Raw genomic sequence first — 22,024 nt, 5'->3', positions numbered from 1 at the left:
CTATGAAATATCTCCTTTTTTGATTTACTTGTTCTTTGTCCACATTTTTATGTGCTAGTTCTATTTTTGGAATGATTTGTAAAAAAGTCTTTTCTCTTTATAGCATTGTCTTAATTTGTTATATATGTTTTAATTATTTTATTATCTTTTCTACTGTTTAACGTGTAAGTGGTGTAAAAATTATACTTGAGTTAAGCATTTTCCCCTTTGTTTTCCCCTTTGATATTGTGTTTAAAACTTTATACCCCCAAAATATGTGGTTCTACATGGACATTGAGAATGCTCTCCAAAGACAAAAAAATCCATAGATAAAAGAAAAAACAAAAAATTCATGGATAAAAACAATCTTCAAGGATTGCCTACAATTAGATTCATAAGAAGAGGACATATCAGGAAAGTAAATAGTGAACAAAATGACAAAGGGACAGAGTGAGAATCAGAAGGAACAGACTGGGGATTCTAACCGTTCCTTCTGAAGTTTTGTTATAAAGAAGAAAATATTAAAGATCTCATCAGCAAATGCATAAATGCCCTCACAGTGAAATTACAAAGCCCTGAGAGGATCTGGCTCCAGCAAGAGGGCACATATAGTCAGAACACCTTTGCCATGGGTAATATTTGAGGATACAGATGTTTAATGATGACATTTGTATCACGCTTTAAGGTCTAACAATCGATCTACCTATGTGATGGTTTTAGTCAAGTCCTCACTTTCGAATCCAAATCTTTCAAGAGTGTTTGGAAACTAAGACAGTATAGATGCTCCTCCTCAGCATGTGGGAGACTCTGGTTCCATATCGTAGTATTTCTTATCTATTCAGTTTCTATCCACCTCTGAAACATATCTCCAGTTTACTTCAGAAAGGCTCCAATTCTGTCTGCCACAACTTTGTCTTACATGATTTCGTCATGCCTCCATCACTGTACTTCTTGACGTGTAGTGGTCACTTCCTTTATGTTATTTATAGTTTTTTGAAATAAGTGTGCATCCTTAATTACTAGCTTGCATGCTCAGTCACTTGAGTCATGTCCGACTATTTGCAACCCCACGGACTGTAGCCCACCAGGTTCCTCTGTCCATGGAATTTTCCAGGCAAAAATACTGCAGCGTGTTGCCATTTCCTTCTCCAGAGGATCTTCCCAACCCAGAGTTCGAATCTTCATCTCCTACATTGGCAAGTGGACCTTGAACCACTGAGTCACCCCAGGAAGTCCAATTACAAGCTTGGGGTTGATTTCTTTCTTTTTATAATTGGGATCATATGATATGTATTATGGGCTTCCCAGGTGGCTCAGTGGTAAAAGAATCCACCTGTCAATGCAGGAGACGCAAGAGACACAAGAGACACAGGTTGGACTCTTGGGTCAAGAAGGTCCCCTAGAGAAAGGCATGGCAACCCACTCCAGTATTCTTGCCTGGAGAAACACGTAGACAGGAGCCTGGCGGGCTACAGTCCATGGGGTCGCAAAGAGTCGGACGAAACTGAAGTGATTTAGCACACACGTTCATGCACTGTCTCAATTGCTGCTGGTGAGATGAGCTTTAAGGTGGATTTTATTTATGCATTGTTTAAACTTAATTATAGCAGCTAGTTCTTCATCTAACACTCTGAGTTAGGAATAGCAGGTTTTAATGCTTTCATTTTTCAGCAAATAAAATCCAGTCCCCAGGACAGGAAGATATCATAGATCCAGCTTTCCTAGCCTCTAGTTCTACATTTTCTTTCCCAGTGAACACTGTTCTTTTTTTGGTTAGGTCATGGGAATCATCCTTCTAATTATCCTTCATGGGTAAGGTAAGCAAAGGGAACAAAGAACTATTATGACATGTTATCAATTTGAAGACTTGTTAAGGGGAAGGAGGAAATTAAATATCCACTGCCACTTTTCTCTGCAGTTAATTATTTGCAAGGACAATTAACGGTTACTTCTTATCTACACCAACCGCTCATTTTCACCTGACCAGCCAGCCACCAGTCACATTGCTGGAACTCAGAGGATTTTCAGCTGAGCACTTGCTTGAAAGGCAAGGATGCTGTGATAAATTCTGTTATAAAGAGGGCTAAGAATATCTGAGATCAAAGGTAACTCATTCTGAGAGAAAGAAATCAAGGCAACACTGTGGAGTCTGTTTCTCGTTCAGAAACCTACAGGTAAGTAATTTACTAAGCGCTCAGATTATCTTAAAGGAAGAGACCGATGCTTTTGTCTGAGGAGTGAAGGCTTCAAAGGATAAGGCAGAGAGAAATAATCAAGTGTCTGTTCATCAGAAATCTTTTCAGGATTCCTGTGTTTTGTGGTAGAAAGAAAACGATTTGTGGGACTTGAAAAGTATTTAAAAATTTTTGAAGACTTGATTATTTGCTTATAGATGGGGAGAAAATAATGCCTACCAATGAAATAAATTGGAAAGTAAATCAGGAGTGTAAGATGCTACTTTTACTGATTCTAAAATATGTGTGTTTGTTGGTTTTCTGCCTATGTCTCACGTCTGGGAGAAGAAGCTGGAAGTAACTCAGATTTGCTGGAAAGACAAGGGTGGTCCAGTGAGGAAGTAAGGCATAGAAAGTCTGGTTTTCAGAGTCTACATTCAGCAAATGTGTTAGGTTTCTCTTTGGAGATTTCATCCACCTGTCACCAGTCTTTGAAAGCAAAGATTTGTAGATAATAAGTGGATACTGGTAACCCTCTATTCAGTCTTTTAAGCATGAAATCATAGTCTTCCTCACCTCTTTTCTCTCCCTCACTTTCTGTAATTGGCATTGTTCTCTTCTGCCTTGAAATTCTCTTCTACCTTGGTTGAGCGTGGCATACTTGCATTTTGGTTGTGAATTCATTCATTTCACCCACTCCTTTCCTTGGCTGTATCTGTTCTGACTTAAACTGGTAGTAAAAGGAGAGTGAAAGTAAAGTAGCTAGAATAAGCAGAAGCATTAAAAACAAAAAACAAAAAACAAAAAACACCAAAACTCAGAATGGATCTCAGACAAGCAGAAGAACTAAAACGGTGAAGCACTTAGAAGTGTTTAACACTTTTATTCCTAAACACATAGGAATAAAATCTTCACATTGAGTTAGGCAATGGTTTCTTTGATACATAAGCAACAAAATTAAAAAATAAATTACAAATTCATCTAAATTAAAAACACTTGTGTTTCAAAAGATACTATCAAGAATAAATAGAAATCCCACAGGATGACAAGTGACTTGTATCTGGAATATATAAAGACCTCATATAACTTAGAAACAAAAAGACAATTAACCCAATCAGAAATGAGCAAATGATTTTTAATAGAGATTTCTTATAAAGAAGGTATCCATATAATAATAAGCACATAAAAATATTCAACATCATTAGACATTAGAGAAATGTAAATCAAACCCACAATGAGGTACCACTTCATACATACTAAGGTGGAACCAGTCATAAAAACCCACATACTATATGATTCTGTTTATATGAAAAGTCTGGAATACACAGATCCAGAGAGATGGAAAGTAAGTTAGTGGTTGCCAGGGCCTGGGAGGGAGATAGACATGGGGAGTGACTGCTAATGGGTATAGCATTTCTTTGGGAGTGATAAAAATATTCAAAAATCAGATGGTGGTAATGGTTATACAACTCTGTGAATGTACTAAGAGCCACAGATTTTATGCTTGAAGTAGGTGAAATTTGTGGTTTGTGAATTATTTCTCAGTAAAGCTTTTTATAAAATGATTACATGTGGGATGAAAGAGGGTAGAATAAGGTTTTTTATTTTATAAGATTTTTATTAACATACATGCTCCATAAAAACCAGAGATAGCTGGGCCCAGAGATCTGTGAATGATTCATGGATGATGGTCAGAGTCAGGAAGCTGATGAATTCCTCCCAGGAAGACAGTTAAGGTGAGGGAAGAAGCAGCCCAGGATAGAGCTCCATGGGTGCCCCATGCTCTGGGTATGGGACTGGGTTTCTCTATTACCACGAGCCATAGTGAAGACCAGACCAAGGCTTCTGGCTGAAGTCCAGTGTGCCTTCCTCTGCATCAGGGCTGAGTTAAAGACTCCTGGAATTGCAGCCACCGGTCGTTATAAGTTTAGATCATTATTCTGATGATGTTTTGTCTTCTAGGATTTCACCTTCTAGGAATGTCACACGCTAATTCCAGTTCTGTTCCTTTCTTCCCTAGGTCTAACAACTGCCAGCACCATGGCAGTTTCAGTGACTATGCCAAGCCCTTTACAGAGAATATTCTTATTTAATTTTCTCAACAATTTTGAGAGAATTGTGTAGTTTTTTTATAGAGGAAATTTGGGCTTAGAGAGCTGAGTACACATTTCTCATGTGGTAGAACCAGGAGTAAAACCCACATGGCCTGGGCCTGATTCCGGAGCTCACGCCTGGGTACTGGCCACACACTGTCCTCCTCTGTAGATAGCACTTTGGCTGTGGCCTAAATAGGTTGAGATAAAACGAGTGAAATAATTTCCCATCACTTTCCATTTGCTATCATTGCCTAACTTGGCAGTGAGCTGCAGAGAAAGAAGAAACATTTTTTATTCCTCTCTCTCACTCTCTTTTTACTGGTCTTATGCCATTGCTTTCCATTAACTGGTTGATGACATTGACTCAGGTTAAAGATGGGAAAGGGGAACCTTGGGACCTACAATAAAATCACCTGGTACTATCTTATTAAAATAAAGAGATGCTGGTTCAATCCATTGGTCAGGAAGAGCTCCTGGAGAAGGAAATGGCAACCCATTCTTGACTGGGAAATCCCATCTGTCCATGGAGTCACAAAAGAGTCGAACACAACTTAGTGACTAAACAACATCTTTAAGAAAAATACAGTCTGACCACAAACACACACACACACGGATAGAAATGGACATGAAGCATTTTTCCCTTTTTCCTCTTTAAAGCATATTTTGTCACTGTATACTTTTGAAATTAAATTTAGAAAATATTTGTTCAGCACCTTTTCTGTGCAAGGCGGTGATAAATGAGAGGGTTTTCACTCTCTCACTTCAAGGAGTTTATGGTTTAGCTGAAAGACAGATTTTGACATTAGCTGTAATCCAAGTCGCAATTAAAATAGATTTATGAGCACTAAATTGTAACTGGAATATGGAAGCTGAAATTTCGGATAGGACCAATGTTTGAGATGTGTCTGGAAAGTGAGTGGGATTTAATGGAGGAAAGGGTGAAAGAGCTGATGATATAGACAGGTAAGATGTGAACTAGTAAGACAGTGGAAAAGTGTTTGAAAATTTCAGAATATATTGAAGAATACAGATATTTTTCAATTGAAGATAGTCATGAGAATATACTTTTTAACATCATTTTAAGACTGTCCAATGCACTGATCACATGGCAGAGCTATTATTTATAATGAGTGCATTCAATGCATATATTTCAATGCATATATTTTTCTAATAAACTTAAGTACAAATATGGAGTTATTTAGAAGGCATTTTCACTTTAAAGAGTCATTACAAAAATTTAAAGCCATTTACTTTTTTTGCCAACATTTTAGTATTTTAAGACTTTTTATTCCTTTCATTAAATGACCAGTTTACTATAGCTGGCAAATTACTGGCTTACTGATAAATTACAGTTTTTTCTTTTTCCTTGGGATGATTTTAATACTTTTGAATACTTCTGTGAGCTTGGAGTTTGGTTTTCATCATGTACAAATTGTCTTGTGACAGCTCCCTCTGCCTTAGAGGAAGGTGGTAAGGAGACAGCCCATATGGGGACTAGACAAAGGCAGTCAGTGGTCCCGCCTCTCCTGGGGCTGTCCCAGTTTTAGTACTGAAAGCCTCACATCCTAGAAGACCCCCTCAGTCTCAAGCAAACAGATGGTGACCCTGTGCCGCAGAAGTGGAGTAATGTAAACCCCTCAGAGATTTAGATTTCTATTTCTGCATGCTTGCAGAACAGGCTGACTCATTCCATATATGCTCAACATTACTTGTTATAGACAAATTTGCTATTATGTTGATTGAATTTTTGGCAGAATTGAAGTCATGAATAGAGCATGTGGAATGAGGCAGGAGGATTGGGTGAACATGCAGGAGATAAGTTTGGAGGAGTGGTGTGATTGCAAGATTTAGAAAGTTAGTGTGACTTGAGTCTTCACTCAATCAAAGAGCTAAGCTGCTGCTAAAATAGATGGCTAGTGGAAAGTTACTCTATATCACCGGTGGCTCAACCTGGTGCTCTGTGACAACCTAGATGAATGGGATGGGGTGTTCAAGAGGGTGGGGGCATATGTGTACTTATGGCTGATTCATATTGTTGTATGGCAGAAACCAACACAACATTGTAAAGCAATTATCCTCCAATTAAAAATTTTAAAAATGAGCAAAGCATGTGAATAGATATTTCACCAAGGAAGAGATACAGATGGCCAATGAGCACATGAAAAGTTGTACAGCATAATTAATCACAGGGGGACACAAATCAAAACCACAGTGAGATCCCACTGCACATCCGTGAGGATGACTGTCATCAGATAGACCAACAGTGACAGGTCTTGGTGAGGATGCAGAGCAATTGGAATCCCTCAAGCTGCTGGTGGGAATGTGACATGGTGCAGCCATCATGGAGAACACTTGGGCAGTTCCCTGCAGCAGTCAAACAACTTACCGCATGACCTAGCCATTCCATTCCTAGGCATCCTCTAGAAGAACTGCAAACACCTGTCCTCACAATGACTTGCACATCCTGCGCACAGTAGCTCTAGTTTCAACCCCACATAGAAAAATACCCAAATGCCTATATATGGATGAATGGATAAGCACATACTGAGGCAGTTGTATAGTATTATTCAGGAATACAAAGGAAGCAACCAATATAGCGCGAATACACACAACAATGTGGATATATCTCATAATAATTCTAAGAGAGTGAGAAACCAGACAAGAGTATACCTGTATGTTTCTGGTCACACAGCTTTCTAGAAAATGCAAACTATCCTTCAGTGACAGACAGCAGGCCAGAGGTTGCTGGGGAAGGGTGTGGAGGGAACTGGAAGAGGCTGGAGGGCTGGATGACGAGGGGAAGACTGTGGTTGATGAAGGTGAACTGTCTTCACTGGAGCAGTGGCTTCACAGGTGCCACAAGGATTAAACCACCAGATTGCACATTCGAACATAGGTTTATTGCATACAAAATACAACTAAACAAAATATTCAAAGGAGGAAGGAAATCATGTAGCAGCAATCTTTTCTTTTATGGATTCAGGATCGCATGACATTTTTCTTCTTCTAGTATATTTTTGAAAGACTGGGCAAAGATTTCTTATGAACAACATCTCAGATAGTTTCATTTTTCATGTGCATATAATTCCATTTGGAATTTATTTGAAACACTATGAGGTAGAAATCCAGCTCTTTCCCCCAATTAGGTCAACACTATTCATTGTAAAAATTCATCTTTCTACCCTTAGTTGAAATGCTACCTTTATCACATAACAAACTGTGTATACATTTGGAAAAAAAGAGAGTTAAGCTGCTGCGTACAATGTGAGAGGTACCATAAGCTCCCCCCGCCAGCAAGGAGCACAGTGACAGCTTTGGGAAAAAGAGAAAACTGCTTTGACTTAAGTGGGCATCTGCTGACAGATAATTAAGGGTTAATGGTAATATGAAACCATCTCAATCTATGTCAATTTTTAGAGTAAAAAGTGAAATTTTGTATTTTACTAAAAGTTAATTTCATATATCAGGCTTCCCAGGTGACTCAGGGGTAAAGAGTGATAAACAAGCAGGAGACGCAGGTTCAGTCCCTGGGTGGGGAAGACCCTCTAGAGAAGGAAATGGTAACCCACGCCAGTATTCTTGCCTGGGAAATGCCACTGACAGAGGAGACTGGCGGGCTACAGTCCTTGTGATTGCAAAGAGTTGGACGTGACTTAGTGATTAAACAACAACAATTTTATATATCACTTTAGATATAAAGACTATTTCTTAAGTAAACTAAGGTACGTGAGGTTTTATCCCCCAATTAAGGGGTAAAAATGGCCCAATAGGGCCAGCCATTAACGAGGTCTCTGATTAATGAATGACCAGAACCAAAAAAAACACCAGGAATGCCTCTCCCCTTTCCTCCTTCCTTCCTTTCTCCCCCTCTCCTCTCTTTCCCCCTCTCTCTCTTTCCTTTCTTTTTGGTGGCAAAACCGATGCTTTGAAAAGTATGAATTGACCCAAAGGATTACTGTTCTTGTTGATAGCTGCCATAAGAAACGTACATAGCTATAAATAGATATCTAAGTTGGTAAATAGTAGATAGATCAGTAGGTGTGACTCCTTTCCTCTGTCTCGTCATTTCTCACTTTTCTTTCATTTGCTGCCACTTCCCGAATTCCTGTGCCATTTCCTTGTTCAGAGCATCTCCATTGGTTTATCTGGCCAACTGCAATAATTTTCTTAATCTCCCTGTCTCCTCTCTCTGCCTCTTTCAATCTCTCTTGTTCTCAGCTGTCATAGTGATCCCCAAAGCACAGTAATCACGTCCCTTAAAAAAATCAATGGCTGTCCATTACCTATCCAAACTCCTAACCTTGGCACTGAAAACTCAATAAATCCCAGTTCTAATCAGTCCGATCTTTCACCATTTTGTCTCTATCACACATTCCTTCCCTGCCAAAAAAATGGAAGCACTAATTACTGTTGCCCAGAAATAATCTTTATCTTATATACCTCACTGTTATGTTTTTCTATATCTTCATTTTTTGACATAAAATGTCTTGCATCCAATGCTCCAATTTCATAGCAGTGTCTGCCACCTCAGATGCAGGCGTGTCCATAAAGCCCACTTCCATTTCTTTACCTGGAATTAGCTATCTTCCTGAGGATGCTCCTGAAACAGATATATGCTATCTTTTATTGCAAATATTTGTGCTTAATGTTTTATCTTCTGCACTCAATTGTAATCTCCTTGAAGGGATGGTTCCCATGAAGTTTTCTGTAGCCCTTTACAAGGACAAATTCAATAACTATTTATTAAGATGAGTTCTTCCAACAGAGAGATATTGAGGAAACATCAGATCATGCATCCTCTAAGAGTTCCACATGGGGTCCTTGACACAAAAAGGAAAATGGCAGCCAGACCCTTCTCTGGGCTGTGGAAAGTCTCTGATCCAACTCTGTTACAAATGACCTTGGTCGCTGGTCTGTTGGCTTCTGTTTTTGGTGAGTAATGGGAAAATGAGGTCAGATTGTCACTATACAACTGAGTTCATCAGCACATCCTATTGTAAGAGTTGTCTAAAAGATACCCATCCTTAACACTGTGGAGTGTATTTGACCACTTGAAATTTAGGGAAATTTATTATAACCCACTGCCTTCCCCCAGCACTAAAGGTTTATTATGGTCACTTTTAATACTCCTTTTTAGAGCTTTCTCTCCAGGGACCCTTCAAAAGATCTAACCACAAAGCAAATCATGACTTGGAATAAACACATATTATCTGCCACCTGACCATGAAGAGTTTTCCTTGCCTGTGTGGTTCTTTAGAAAGTAGTGAATTGGGTGTAATTATGCTGGGACTCCCATCCCTTTATTTAATTATTCCAAGGGAGGTAGAATTAAGGCTTTACTTTTTAAGGATTTAATGAATCTCTACCTTGTGATGCTTTTTGAAAAACATTTTATTTTCAGATACATAGTCTATTTAAAATCATGTGTAAAATAGATAGCTGGTGAGAAGTTGCTACATAACCCAGGGAGCCAAGCCTGGCATTCTGTGATGACCCTGAAGGGTGGGATGGGGGGAAGGGATACATATATAACTATGGCTGACCGCATTGTTGTATGGCAGAAACCAACACAACACCATGGACAATTTTCCTCCAATTAAAAAACAAGTTTAAAAAAGAATTAGTAGAGGGAAAAAAAGAAAAAAAACCCCCAAAATCCCAAAGGTCCAAAAGGACATAAGGAAGTGTCTCCTCATTTTTGACTTCTGAGCCAACTAATCTTATATATTGCTATTATTGCTAAAATATATATTATTTCTCAGGCAAGAAGATAGGATTACATGGCAAGGTGTAAATGCCAGTGTTCTGAATATGTAGATTGGGGAATCTAACAGAATGATGACATTCCTGTCTGTTCATCCATTTTCTGACAAATTATCACATATATGGGAGAGGAAGGATGAATTTTTGTGCCTTTTTCCATGATTATTTTCATTGCTATCAAACAACAAACATGCATTATGGATTGTTTACCGTGTTTTCACTGAACCGCAGAGTAGAAGGAGGCATGATAAAGAGGAGCATGATCTCCGCTCTAAAAGTCCTATTGCTGAATGATTGAGGTGCTGTGTCCTAACCTATAACTTGATTCTCCTTGTCATTTTGGTATCCAGGAGACTGTGGTCCTCCACCTAATTTACAGTTTGCTTCTCCAAACAAGTTGAGTAACAAAGACTTCAAAACTGGAACTACACTGAAGTACACCTGCCTTCCTGGTTATAGCAGAATCAGTTCAAGTTCAGTTACTTGTAATGATAGAGGCTCATGGGACTATCGTGTTTTTTGTGCTAGTAGGTATCAAAGTTTATTTTTCTCACCTGTCAGTTCAGTCGCTCAATCGTGTCTGACTCTTTGCGACCCCATGGACTGCAGAACCCCAGGCTTCCCTGTCCATCACCAATGCTCGGAGCTTGCTCAAACTCATGTCCATCCAGTCGGTGATGCCATCCAATCATCTAGTTCTCTGTCGTCCCCTTCTCCTCCTGCCTTCAACCTTTCCCAGCATCAGGTCTTTTCTAATGAGTCAGTTCCTCCATCAGGTGGCCAAAGTACTGGATTTTCAGCTTTAGTCTTTCCAATGAATATTCAGGACTGATTTCCTTTAGGATGGACTGGTTGGATCTTCTTGCAGTCCAAGGGACTCTCAAGAGTCTTCTCCAACACCACAGTTCCAAAGCATCAATTCTTTGGCGCTCAGCTTTCTTTATAGTCCAAGCCGTATATCCACCGTACTTTTGTGGTTTTTTTTTTTTTTTGGGGGGGGGGAAGTTCTCTTAGGAACTTAATAAATTCTTTAATTCAAAGACTACTTTGATGAAAGTAGTCTTCAAAATTAACATCACCTATAGTAATTGAAGCCAGTATTTGGAGCCAGTCAGTTGGGAATATACACAGATATTTTGCTAACAGTAAAAATAAAGAATCTTTTCCCTTTTGTTTCCCTGTGACCAAGGACAGATATTTTTAGAACATACTTTACATAACTTGTCCATCCTTTATTATCACAATGATCTAACTGAGCCACCAAATAATAAGCATATTTTTTCTTCTTTTTAAAATTTTTAAAATATTCAAAAAATGGGATAAATGTTTACTTTTATTTTTCCTCAAAATATGAAGTTCAGTAAGTCAGGGTGATGTATGGCAAACCCCACAATGTTGTAAAGTAATTAGCCTCCAATTAAAATAAATACATTTATATTAAAAATTATTAAAAAAGAAGTTTTGAAAAAATTTTCTGTGTTTATATGGAAGTAGCAGTTAAAGCTGATCAATCAGACTTTCCCTCTCAATTACTGCCGTTCAGTAATTGTAATCAGTCATTAATTTCATTTTCTTCCTAGAGAAGCAATGCAGAAACCTAGGAGACTTACCCAATGGGAAAGTGGAAGTTAAGACAGATTTTCTTTTTGGTTCAACTGTAGAATTCAGCTGCTCAGAGGGGTAAGTATAAGGCAATCCAGAAGCAATACTTTTCCTTGCAGTTAATTTTTTATATGTAGGTAATGCATTCACATATTTCAAAAATAAAATGATATAAAAAGGTATCATCAGAATTCTTACTTCCTGTCCATCTCATTCCTCTCTGCCCTCTGACAGGCAGTGACTTTAGTTTCTGATTTATCTTCTTAGTTTTTATGTATGTAAATACAGATGAGTACTTTATCACACAGAAGACAGCTGACTACCCATGTTAGTTTGAACCTTGCTTTTATTTTGTTCACTTAACAATATTGCCATGGGTTGAACGTTTGTATTCTTCCCAAATTTGTATGTTGAACCCTGATTTTCAGTGTGATAGTATTTGGAGATAAGGCCTTTGGAAGTTAATTAAGTCATAAGAGTGGAGCCCACATGACGGGATTAGGGCCACTATAAGATGAAACACAGAGCTAGTTTCCTTTCTGTTTGTCTGCACCACGTGAGGACACAGCAAGATGACTGCCACTTACAATCCAGGAGGAGGGTTCTTGCTGGAACATGGTCATGCTGGTGTCCTGATCTCCAGCTTCCAGAACTGTGAGAAATAAATTTCTGTTGTTTAAACCATTAATCTATGGTATTCCATTATAGCACCTTGGACTAAGATACATATGTACTGGAGATCTTTGATATTCATGTGCTGTTTCCTCATTCTGTGCCTATATGTTTACAGCTGTATAGGTTTTCAGTGGATGAATCATAGCTTATCATAGTTTGTTTAATGGTTCTTATTGATAGAATTTGTGAGTTTCTATTCTTGTGTTATTACTTACAATGCCCTGATGCATAATTTTCTGTACATAATATTTTGCATGCACGCAGTTATGTCTGTAGGAAAAATTCCCAGAAGTAAGATTACTGGATCACAGAGACAATACTTTAAAATATTGATAAATATTGCTAAATTTCTCTTTACAGACTTTGTACAATTTTGTAACGCAAACAAACATCTATTTTCCCACCATCTCTTCAATTGAGGATTGCCCATTTAGATGAGAAAATAAAACTTCCTTGTAGTTTTTAAAAACTTATTAATTTGAGATGTGTAGGTTGATATGCAGTCACAAGAAACAGTAAAGAGAGATTCTATACATTATTGTTCCAGTTTGTCCCAGTGGTACTGTCTTCCATGACTGTAGTACAGTATCACAATCAAGAAATTGACACTGATATAATTCATTAACCTTATTCAGATTTCATTTCTCTCTCTCTGTGTGTGAGACTATTGCTGAGACCATATTCCATGGTATGAAATTTGTTTAGCCATTCACTTGTTGAAAACATTTGCATACAGGTTTTGTGGGTGTCTATATGTGAACTTAAGTCTTCATTTTTTTCTGGGATAGATACGTAGGTGGGTTATATAATAGTCACACATTTAATTTTTAAAGGAAATTGCCTGTTTTCCAGAGAGGTCAAACCATTTTATGTTCCCATCAGCAATGTCAGACTAATCCGTACCATCCACATCAGCATTTGATGTTTCCAATTATTTTAGCCACTTTGATAGGTGTGCTGATATCTCACTGTGGTTTTAATTTGTATTTCTGTCATAAACATGGATGCTAAACTTCTTTTTATGTGCTTATTTGCCATTTGTATCCTCCTCTATGATTGTTGTTCAGTCATTCAGTTGTGTTTGACTCTTTGCGACCCCATGGACTGCAGCACACCAGGCTTCCCTGTCCTTCACCATCTGTGGGAGTTTGCTTAAACTTATGTCCATTGAGTCAGTGATGCCATCCAACCATCTGATTCTCTGTTGTCCCTTTCTATCTCTGTTCATATCTTTTGCCCATTTTCTAACTGGATTATTTAGCTTTTTATTGTTGAGTTTTGAGATTTTTTAAAAAATATATTCTGTATACTAGTCCTTTGTTGGATATATGATTTGCTAATGTTTTCCTCTAGTTTGTAGCTTGATTTTTCATCCTTTTCACAGATCTTTCACAGAGTTAAGGTTTTTAATTTTGGTGAGGTGCAACTTTTCAATTTTTTTTTAGGCATCATTTTATTGGTGTTAAGTCTAAGAATTTATCACTTAGTCTTTGATACTGTGTGCTTGTGTGGGTCTATTTCTGTGTTTGCATTTTGTTCCACTGGGTCTGTTTTTCTGCCAACACCACACTGTCTTAATTACTATAGCTGCATAGGAAGTCAACTTTGGGTAGAGAAATTCCTTTCACCCCCTTTAGGTTTTCCAAAATTGTTTTAGGCATTCTAGGCTCTATGTATTTCCACATAGCTTTTAGAATAAACTTCTCTATGTACACAACAAACTTTGCTAGAATTTTGATAAGATTTGCATTCTGTATAGAATTGACATCTTTAAAATGTCTAGTCTCCCAATTCATGAACACAATACTCTTTTCCATTTACTTAAGTCTTTTAAAATTTTTTTCAAAATTTTGTAACTTTTAGTGCATGTTTTATATACATATTTTATTATACTTATATCTATATTTGTATCATTTTCTTTGGAGCAATGGTAAATGGCATTTTTTCTTAAAGTTTGATTTTCTTATCTCTCTTCTTGGTATATAGAATATGATTGATCCTGTGTGTTGATTTTTGTCCTGCTGTCTTACTGAACCCACTAAACTAGTTCTGAAAGATTTTTGTTTTGTTTTTATAGGTTGCTTGTGATTTTCTACTTAAACATTAATGTCATCTACAAATAGAAACTTTTTTTTTTTCCTGCATTCACAATGTGTTATGTCTTTTATTTCTTTTTCTTTCCTTATTGTGCTAGCTAGAACTTCTAATTCTATGTTGAACAACCGTGGTGACTGTGGACACCCTTGCCTCAGTCCCAATCTTGGAGAAAAGCTTCCTTCTTCCACCACTAAGTATGTTAGTACATTCGAGAAGCGCTCCTCTATTCTTAGTTTACTGAGAGATTTTATCATGAAAGATTCTGGAGTTTTAAAAATGTTTTTATTCATCACTGTGCATACAATCACATAATTTTTCTTTCTTCTTTTTTTTTTTTTTTAAATCCTGTTGGTATGATGGACTACATTGACTAGTTTTCAAGTTTTAAAACTCTTTACCTCAAATAAGTTTCATTTGGATATGATGCATCATTGTTTTTACAAATTCTTGGGTTGATTTTCTAATATTTTGCTGAGGATTTTTGTGGATACTTTTAAGAGAAATAAATTGGTCTGTATTTTTCTTTTTTTTTTGTACTATGTCTGAATTTGATATATGAGTAATGATAAGCATTATAAACTGAGTTAAGAAGTGTTCCTTTCTCCTCAGTTTTCCAGAAGAGATTGTGGAAAATAATTTTTTAAAAATATCTGATAGAATTCTCCTATAAACCATCTGGGCCTAGACATTTCTTTTTCTGTACTCTTAATTATGAAGTCAATTTCTTTAATAGTTCTAGGATCACTCAAATTGTTTACTTTGACTTTGTTGCATTTTGTACTTTTCAAAGAATCATTCTTTTTCTTTTAAGATCTTGAATTTATGATAATAGAATTGTTCATTCCTTTATTCTTCCTTCAGTGGCTGCAGGGTCTGTAGTGAAATTCTCTGTTTCATTTCACGATATTCATGATATTGCTGACTTCTGTCTTCTACCTTTATCAATCTTATGAGAGATTTACCAATTTTATCATTTTTTTTTTTTTAGAGTCAGCTTTTTGTTTAATTATTTTCTGATTGTTTTCCTGTTTTAAATTTACTGATTTCTGCTTTTGTTTCCTTTTTCCTCCTTGGGTTTATGGCTTCTTCTTTTGTCATGTTTCTTGAAGTAGGAATTTCGATTCCTGATTTGAGAACTTTTCTATTTTCCTATGTAAGCATTTATTGCTATGAATTTCCATTTCAGCACTGATTTATCTGTGTTCTACACATTCTCTTATGTCATAGTTTCATTTTTATTCTGTGTATTTAATTTCCTTTGAGACTTCCCTTTGACCATGGATTATTTAGAACTGTGCTATTTAATTTTCAATTGTTTTGAGATTTTTCTCTTGTCTTTCTGTTATTTGTCTCTAGTTTAATTTCAGTACAGTCAGAAAATATACATTGCATGATTTAAATTTCTATATGTCTGCTGAGATTTATTTCATGGTCCAGGATATAATTTTTCCTGGTGAATTTCTTTGGGTGCTTGGGAAAAATGTATATTCTGCTCCTGTTGAATGGCTTCCCTGTAGTCTTAATGTGCATCTTTCTATTTACAAGTGATGTTGAGCATATTTCATATATCTAAAAGATGTTCAGCTGATGCTGAAGCTGAAGCTCCAGTACTTTGACCATGTGATGAGAACGAATGACACATTGGAAAAGACCCTGATGCTGGGAAAGAATGAGAGCAGAAGGAAAAGAGGGTGACAAAGGATGAGATGGTTGGATGGCATCACCAATTCAATGGATATGAACTTGGGCAAACTCTGGGAGATGGGGAGGGACAGGGAAACCTGGTGTACTACAGTCCATGAAGTTGTGAAGAGTTGGACACAACTTGGCTACTGAACAATAACAAAAAGATATATATATATTTTCTTTTTAAATGTCAATGAATCACAGTATTTTTTCTCACTGTGTCATCTTTCCTTTGACTTGGCTTATAGTATTTCTTTCTTGCCAAGCAAAATGTTTGTGCCATATATGTTGACCTTATCAATCTTTTTTTTTTTTTAAAGGCTTTTGGATTTGAGTTATAGTCAAAAGGCCTTCCTTGCTTAAAGATCGTAATTACTCACAACTATTCAACTACGTTTATGGTTTAATGTTATTTCATTCAGAGAGTTCAGAGGCACTAGCCAATTTTATCTTTCCCTAGATGGATTTCATATTGTCTTGCCACCATTATTAAAGTCCATGATTAATTCAGTAATTTGTGATAACTTTTAAAAACTATATTTAATTTCCATATGAATATAGCCTATTTTTGGACTTAAACTGAATGCTTTTAATTTTTCTATATATTCACACAACCAGTTCCTCCATGTCTTAATTATTGAGTTTTCATATTGTATAACATTGCCTTGAAGTATCTCCCTTACTCCTGTGCTTTTCCAGGGTTTTTCTGACTGTGTTTGCTTATTTGTATTTCTGTATGAACTTTAAAATTAGTCGATTTTAAATTTCTAATAAATTACATTGATTTTTTTTAAACTAACTTTAGGTGCACAGACATTATATGATGTTGAGCCTTCCTAGCCCAGAATCTGTTGTGTCTTTCCATTTGTCCTCGTCTTGTGTGTGTGTGTTTCAGGATTGTTTTAAAGATTTCCCTCATTTAGATTTTATTATGTTTATTCTTTGATTTCATGTTTTATTTTTGATATTTGGAATGGTTTGTTTTATTCCATTATATCTTCAAAGATCTTTTATCTCTATATATGGAAACTATGGATTTCTATATATTAATTTTGTATCTCATCTAATATACTGAATTCACTCCTTACTTTTAATAGCATTTCAATTGTATTCTCTTGGAATTTCCTGGTAAGCAATTATGTCATCTGAAAATAATGATACTATTATTTTTCCTTTCTAATGTTTTTTTTTTTTTTTACCATTTTTAAACCATATATATATTTTTGAGCTGTTTTAGATTTACAGAAAAATTATGAGGATAGTGCAGCTACCTCCCATATGCCCTATACCAAGTTTCCTCTAGTGTTAACATTTAACATGAGTGTGACACCCTTATTACAACTCTTGAAGCAGTATTGAGACAGAATCATTAGCTGAAGTCTGGCCTTTATTCAGATTTCATTAGTTTTTACCTATTAGTACCCCTTTTAAGTTTCAGGATTCTATCCAGGATAACATGTTACTTTTAATTGTCACATTCCCTTAGACTCTTGGCTGTGACAAGTTCCGAGTGTTTCGTTGTTTTGGGTGACCTTGTCAGTTTTCAGGACTACTGGTACTTTGAGGATGCCTGCGTGTTGGAATTAGTCTGATGTTTTTCTTATGGATAGACTGGAGCTGAACACAGAAGTTGGCAGTCAGTGGATCAGGGTTAGCTACTACAGTTTGCTCTTAGACTCAGCATCCTTTTTCTCATAATTATGCTCGCAATTTTATCTCAAATAAAATACTAATACTGGCCTTTGATTTCTTCTTCTTGACTTTAGCAAAAACAACTCTAGTATTTCCCCCCTAAGTTTGGTAGGGCTCTGTCTCCACTGTTTCCCATTATATTGGACATTTTTGTTAAGAATGCTTGATTTTTTTCAAATGTCATTTTCTTCTTAGATTGATTACATCATGTATATATTAATCTGATTAGGCTGTCACAGCAACAGAAATTTATTTTTACAGTTCTGAAGCCTGGAAGTCCTAGATTTCGGTCGGACAGCATTCAGTTACACGGCCTTCCCTCTGCACATGCACGTGGAAAGAGAAAGAGATTGAGAGAGAGGTTCAGAGAGAGAGAGCTCTGTGAGCTCTGTGATGTTTCTTTTTATAAGAACTTTAATCTTAGTGAATCAGGGCCCCACCCTTATCACTTAATTTAGCCTTAATTATTTCCTTACTCCAGATACAGCCATAATGGGGATAAGAGTGTCAATATATGAATTTTGGGAGGATACATATATTCAGTTCATAACAATATATTGTATATTGATAAGTTTCCTAATTTTGAAGATGCCTTTTATTTTTTGTATAAACATATTTGATTATGGTATGTTTCTCTTTTGAAGTGTTTTTAAATTTTGTTTATTTTATTCAGGAACTTTTTATTGATATTCAGGATGTATTGATATATAATTTTTTTTTTTTTTAAGTAACAAACTCTGGAAGAATTACTGAGACTTGTTTCAAGGGCAAGAATAACAAGATGATAATCAGGAAGTTAGTGGTTTATGAGAGTAAGCCAAATTCTAGTGCCAGAAGAATGACTCAAATTAGAGATCAAAATTGTTTTGTTAATCAGCAATTTATCTGGATCTTCCATTCAAATGAAACTATATAGGAAACTCAAGTATATTTTTACTCTTTTGTACTGCTTTATTTGTAGCTTGTTAGATAAAGAGTTTAAGTGGAGTTCTAAGATTCTGAATGCAAAACTTGACATTTATTTTTTTTATTAGTGATGAATATATGCCCTGTAGAAAAAGCTTAATAATATGATTTAAAAAATGAGTAAATAAAAGAAAAATGGAAAAATAAGGCTTTCTCCTTGATATGATGAAATTTAACTCCACATTGGCCTAAATGGTAATTAGTAATCATGAGATCATTATTTTTTCATTTTTAAATGTTGAATAAAATTTCTTTTCATCCAGACCTTATTAACTGGCAATTTACATTTAGAATAAGACAAATTCCACTAAAATCTCTGGCCTGTCTTATTCAGGTATATCTTAGTTGGCTCAGCTACTAGTCATTGTGAGATCCAAGATAAAGGAGTTGACTGGAGTGATCCTCTCCCTCAATGTATAAGTAAGTAAAGACTCCTTATGACTTGACTATAAACCTAAACCATGTTAGGTAGTAAAACACCTGTGCCTCTTTGTTGCTTATTGTACACTCCATTAGAATTTGCATCACGAGTGTTAGATTTGTAAGTATGCCTTCCCTCATTATTTCTTCCTCTTCATTCATCTCAGTTGTCAAGTGTAAGCCTCCTCCAACCATCAGCAATGGGAGGCACAATGGTGGAGATGAAGATTTCTACACATATGGCTCTTCTGTCACCTACAGCTGTGATCCTGACTTCTCAATGTTAGGCAAAGCCTCCATTTCTTGCACAGTGGAAAATAAAACAATAGGTGTCTGGCATCCAAGCCCTCCTACTTGTAAAAGTAAGTGACAATGCTGAATGTATTAAGAGAAATGGAATGATTCAAAGACAAACTAATCAAGGCAAAGTTGAATTCATTCACTTGTTCAGCTACTCATATGCTATTATTAGTCAGAAAGCATAGGCTATACTGCAATAATAATCAATACCAAAATCCCCAGATTTTTTAACAGTAAAAACTTTGTTCTTTGTTTGGTTTTTGTTTGTGTGTGTGTCTATATATATACATACATTTATCAGTCAGTTAGTTCAATCCTCAGTCATGTCTGTCTCTTTGCAACTCCATGGACTGCAGCACACCAGGCCTCCTTGTCCATCACCAACATGTAAATGTATGAAAGTGAAAGTGAAGTCCCTCAGTGGTATCTGACTCTTTGTGGCCCCATGGACTGTAGCCTACTAGGCTCCTCCGTCCATGGGATTTTCCAGGCAAGAGTACTGGAGTGGGTTGCCATTTCCTTCTCCAATGTAAATGTACACATATATATACATTTTTATTTTTTTTAGGCTCCTTGTTAGTGCACAGCTCACCTGGGAAATCCTCTAGGGGGCAGTCATTTACATGGTAATCCAGATTGTTTATATCTTCTGACAACTCCCTTACAAAACATCCAAAATCACGTCTGTTCTATACATCTGCATCTCTATTCCTGTTCTGCAAACAGGCTCATCTGTACCATCTTTCTTGATTCTATACATATGCATTAATATACGATATTTGTTTTTCTCTTTCTAACTTATTTCACTCTGTATGACAGACTTTAGGTTCATCCACAGCACTACAAATGACCCAATTTTGTTCCTCTTTTTTTTTTTGCTGCAGAAAATAGCACAACATTGTAAAGCAATTATATACCAACAAATAAGTTAAGAAAAACCACAAAACTTCCAAAATCAGTTCATCAGGGGATGTGAACAAGTAGACAGTCCTGGGCTCATATGTTCTTTGACTTGGAAGTGATATATCTTGCTTTTCATTAAAAATTTTGGCCAAACTAGTCCCTTGTTTCTGCCTAGTATAAATGAAATAGGAAATGTAGTCTTCTGTTTCCCTGGAACAACTAGAAATATGGGTGGACACCACACTTGTAATGTTAACCACATATATATACAGGGCACACAAAGTCATACCAACATTAGCAGATCAAAAGTAAAAGATAAGCATAGAAGATATTTTACCTTTCATTTTTAAAAGCCATGCCAGGATCAGGAATGACTTATCTTACTGGTATAAAACACCTCTAATTGTGGCAATTAACGGACTTTAACAACACAGTGTCATTTACTGTTTTGATTTAGTACAACACTGGGGCTAGAGAGATAATCGTGAAGAGTTCAAAATGCCTACAGTCTCACTGCAGGAGCTGGAATTGACAGGACCTGAGGCTGGAAAGGTTGCAGGGCTAGGTTATGAAGGACCTTGTGTGTCTTCAGGAGCTCAGAACAAATGTGAAGGGCAGACATTGAAAGGCTTTAACCAGGGGAGTAAATATGCTGCATTTTAGAAAAAGTCTGGCTGTAGAGTGAGCAACAGTTTGAAATAGGACAGAACTTAACCCATAGACAGCTACTGCAGCTATCCAGCCAAGCAGTGAGGCTGGTTTCAGCTGAGGCAATGGCAGTTGGCCTGAAGAGAAGTTGAGAAATCCTGAAGGAATTAAAAGTGGCAGGACTGACAGGACTTGATGACCTACGGCTGTAGAGTGGCGAGGGAGGTGGGGTTCCTTCTGTGCTTGTGATCTGGGATGCCCTGGTTGCCTCTACATCACAACCATCACATCAGTACTATTGGCCACTGAACGTGAAAGTGAAAGCTGCTCAGTCGTGTCTGACTCTTTGCAACCCCATGAACTGTATAGTCCATGGAATCCTCCATCCAGAATACTGGAGTGGGTAGCCTTTCCCAATTGGCCACTGACCCACCACCGAAATCATTCAGGAGCCTAAACCATTAGAAGAGGAAGATTTTGGACTTTAGAATTTGGACTTTGGGTTTTAGATATTGATTAAGGGTTTTTGAGATATAATTGACAGATAATATTAATTTCAGATGTACATCATAGTAATATGATATTTGTGTATATACAGTGGAACTGATCATAATAAGTCTAGTTGACATCTTTCACCATAACTAGTTACAAAATAATTTCTCTTGTGATGATACTGTTAAGATTCTACTCTCTTTGCAATTCTCAAATATATATTGCAGTGTTATTAACTATAGGCACCAGGCTGTACATCACATCCCCATGACTCATTTACATCTGGAAGTTTGTACCTTTTGACCCACATCACTCATTTTGCCCATTGCACATTCCCACCTCTGGCAACCACCAATCTATTCTTTGTAATGATGAAATGGGTTTTTCGAATACTTTTTTCTTTGATGAGAAATATTAGGACCTTATCCACATTGACTAATATGACAGGACCTCATTTTGCTGAGATTCCTAGGAATTAAAAGCACATACATAAAACTTTGAAATATTTTCTTTGTATGTACTTGATGTAGG

General features: G+C 36.6%; 1 protein-coding gene across 1 annotated transcript in view; it reads left to right on the top strand.

Moving 5' to 3' along the window:
- Nucleotides 1-9,039: 9,039 nt before the first annotated feature.
- Nucleotides 9,040-22,024, top strand: part of LOC120879869 (C4b-binding protein alpha chain-like) — a 97,797-nt gene continuing 84,812 nt past the window's right edge. The window contains exons 1-5 of the mRNA XM_040262854.1: nucleotides 9,040-9,181; nucleotides 10,363-10,539; nucleotides 11,593-11,692; nucleotides 19,065-19,150; nucleotides 19,318-19,512. Of these exons, the coding sequence (XP_040118788.1) occupies nucleotides 9,040-9,181; nucleotides 10,363-10,539; nucleotides 11,593-11,692; nucleotides 19,065-19,150; nucleotides 19,318-19,512 (700 nt within the window). The remainder of the gene's footprint in view (nucleotides 9,182-10,362; nucleotides 10,540-11,592; nucleotides 11,693-19,064; nucleotides 19,151-19,317; nucleotides 19,513-22,024) is intronic.

Source organism: Oryx dammah, unplaced genomic scaffold (assembly GCF_014754425.2).
Source record: "Oryx dammah isolate SB20612 unplaced genomic scaffold, SCBI_Odam_1.1 HiC_scaffold_21, whole genome shotgun sequence".
NCBI lineage: Eukaryota > Metazoa > Chordata > Mammalia > Artiodactyla > Bovidae > Oryx > Oryx dammah.
This window is presented reverse-complemented; position numbering and strand designations above follow the sequence as displayed.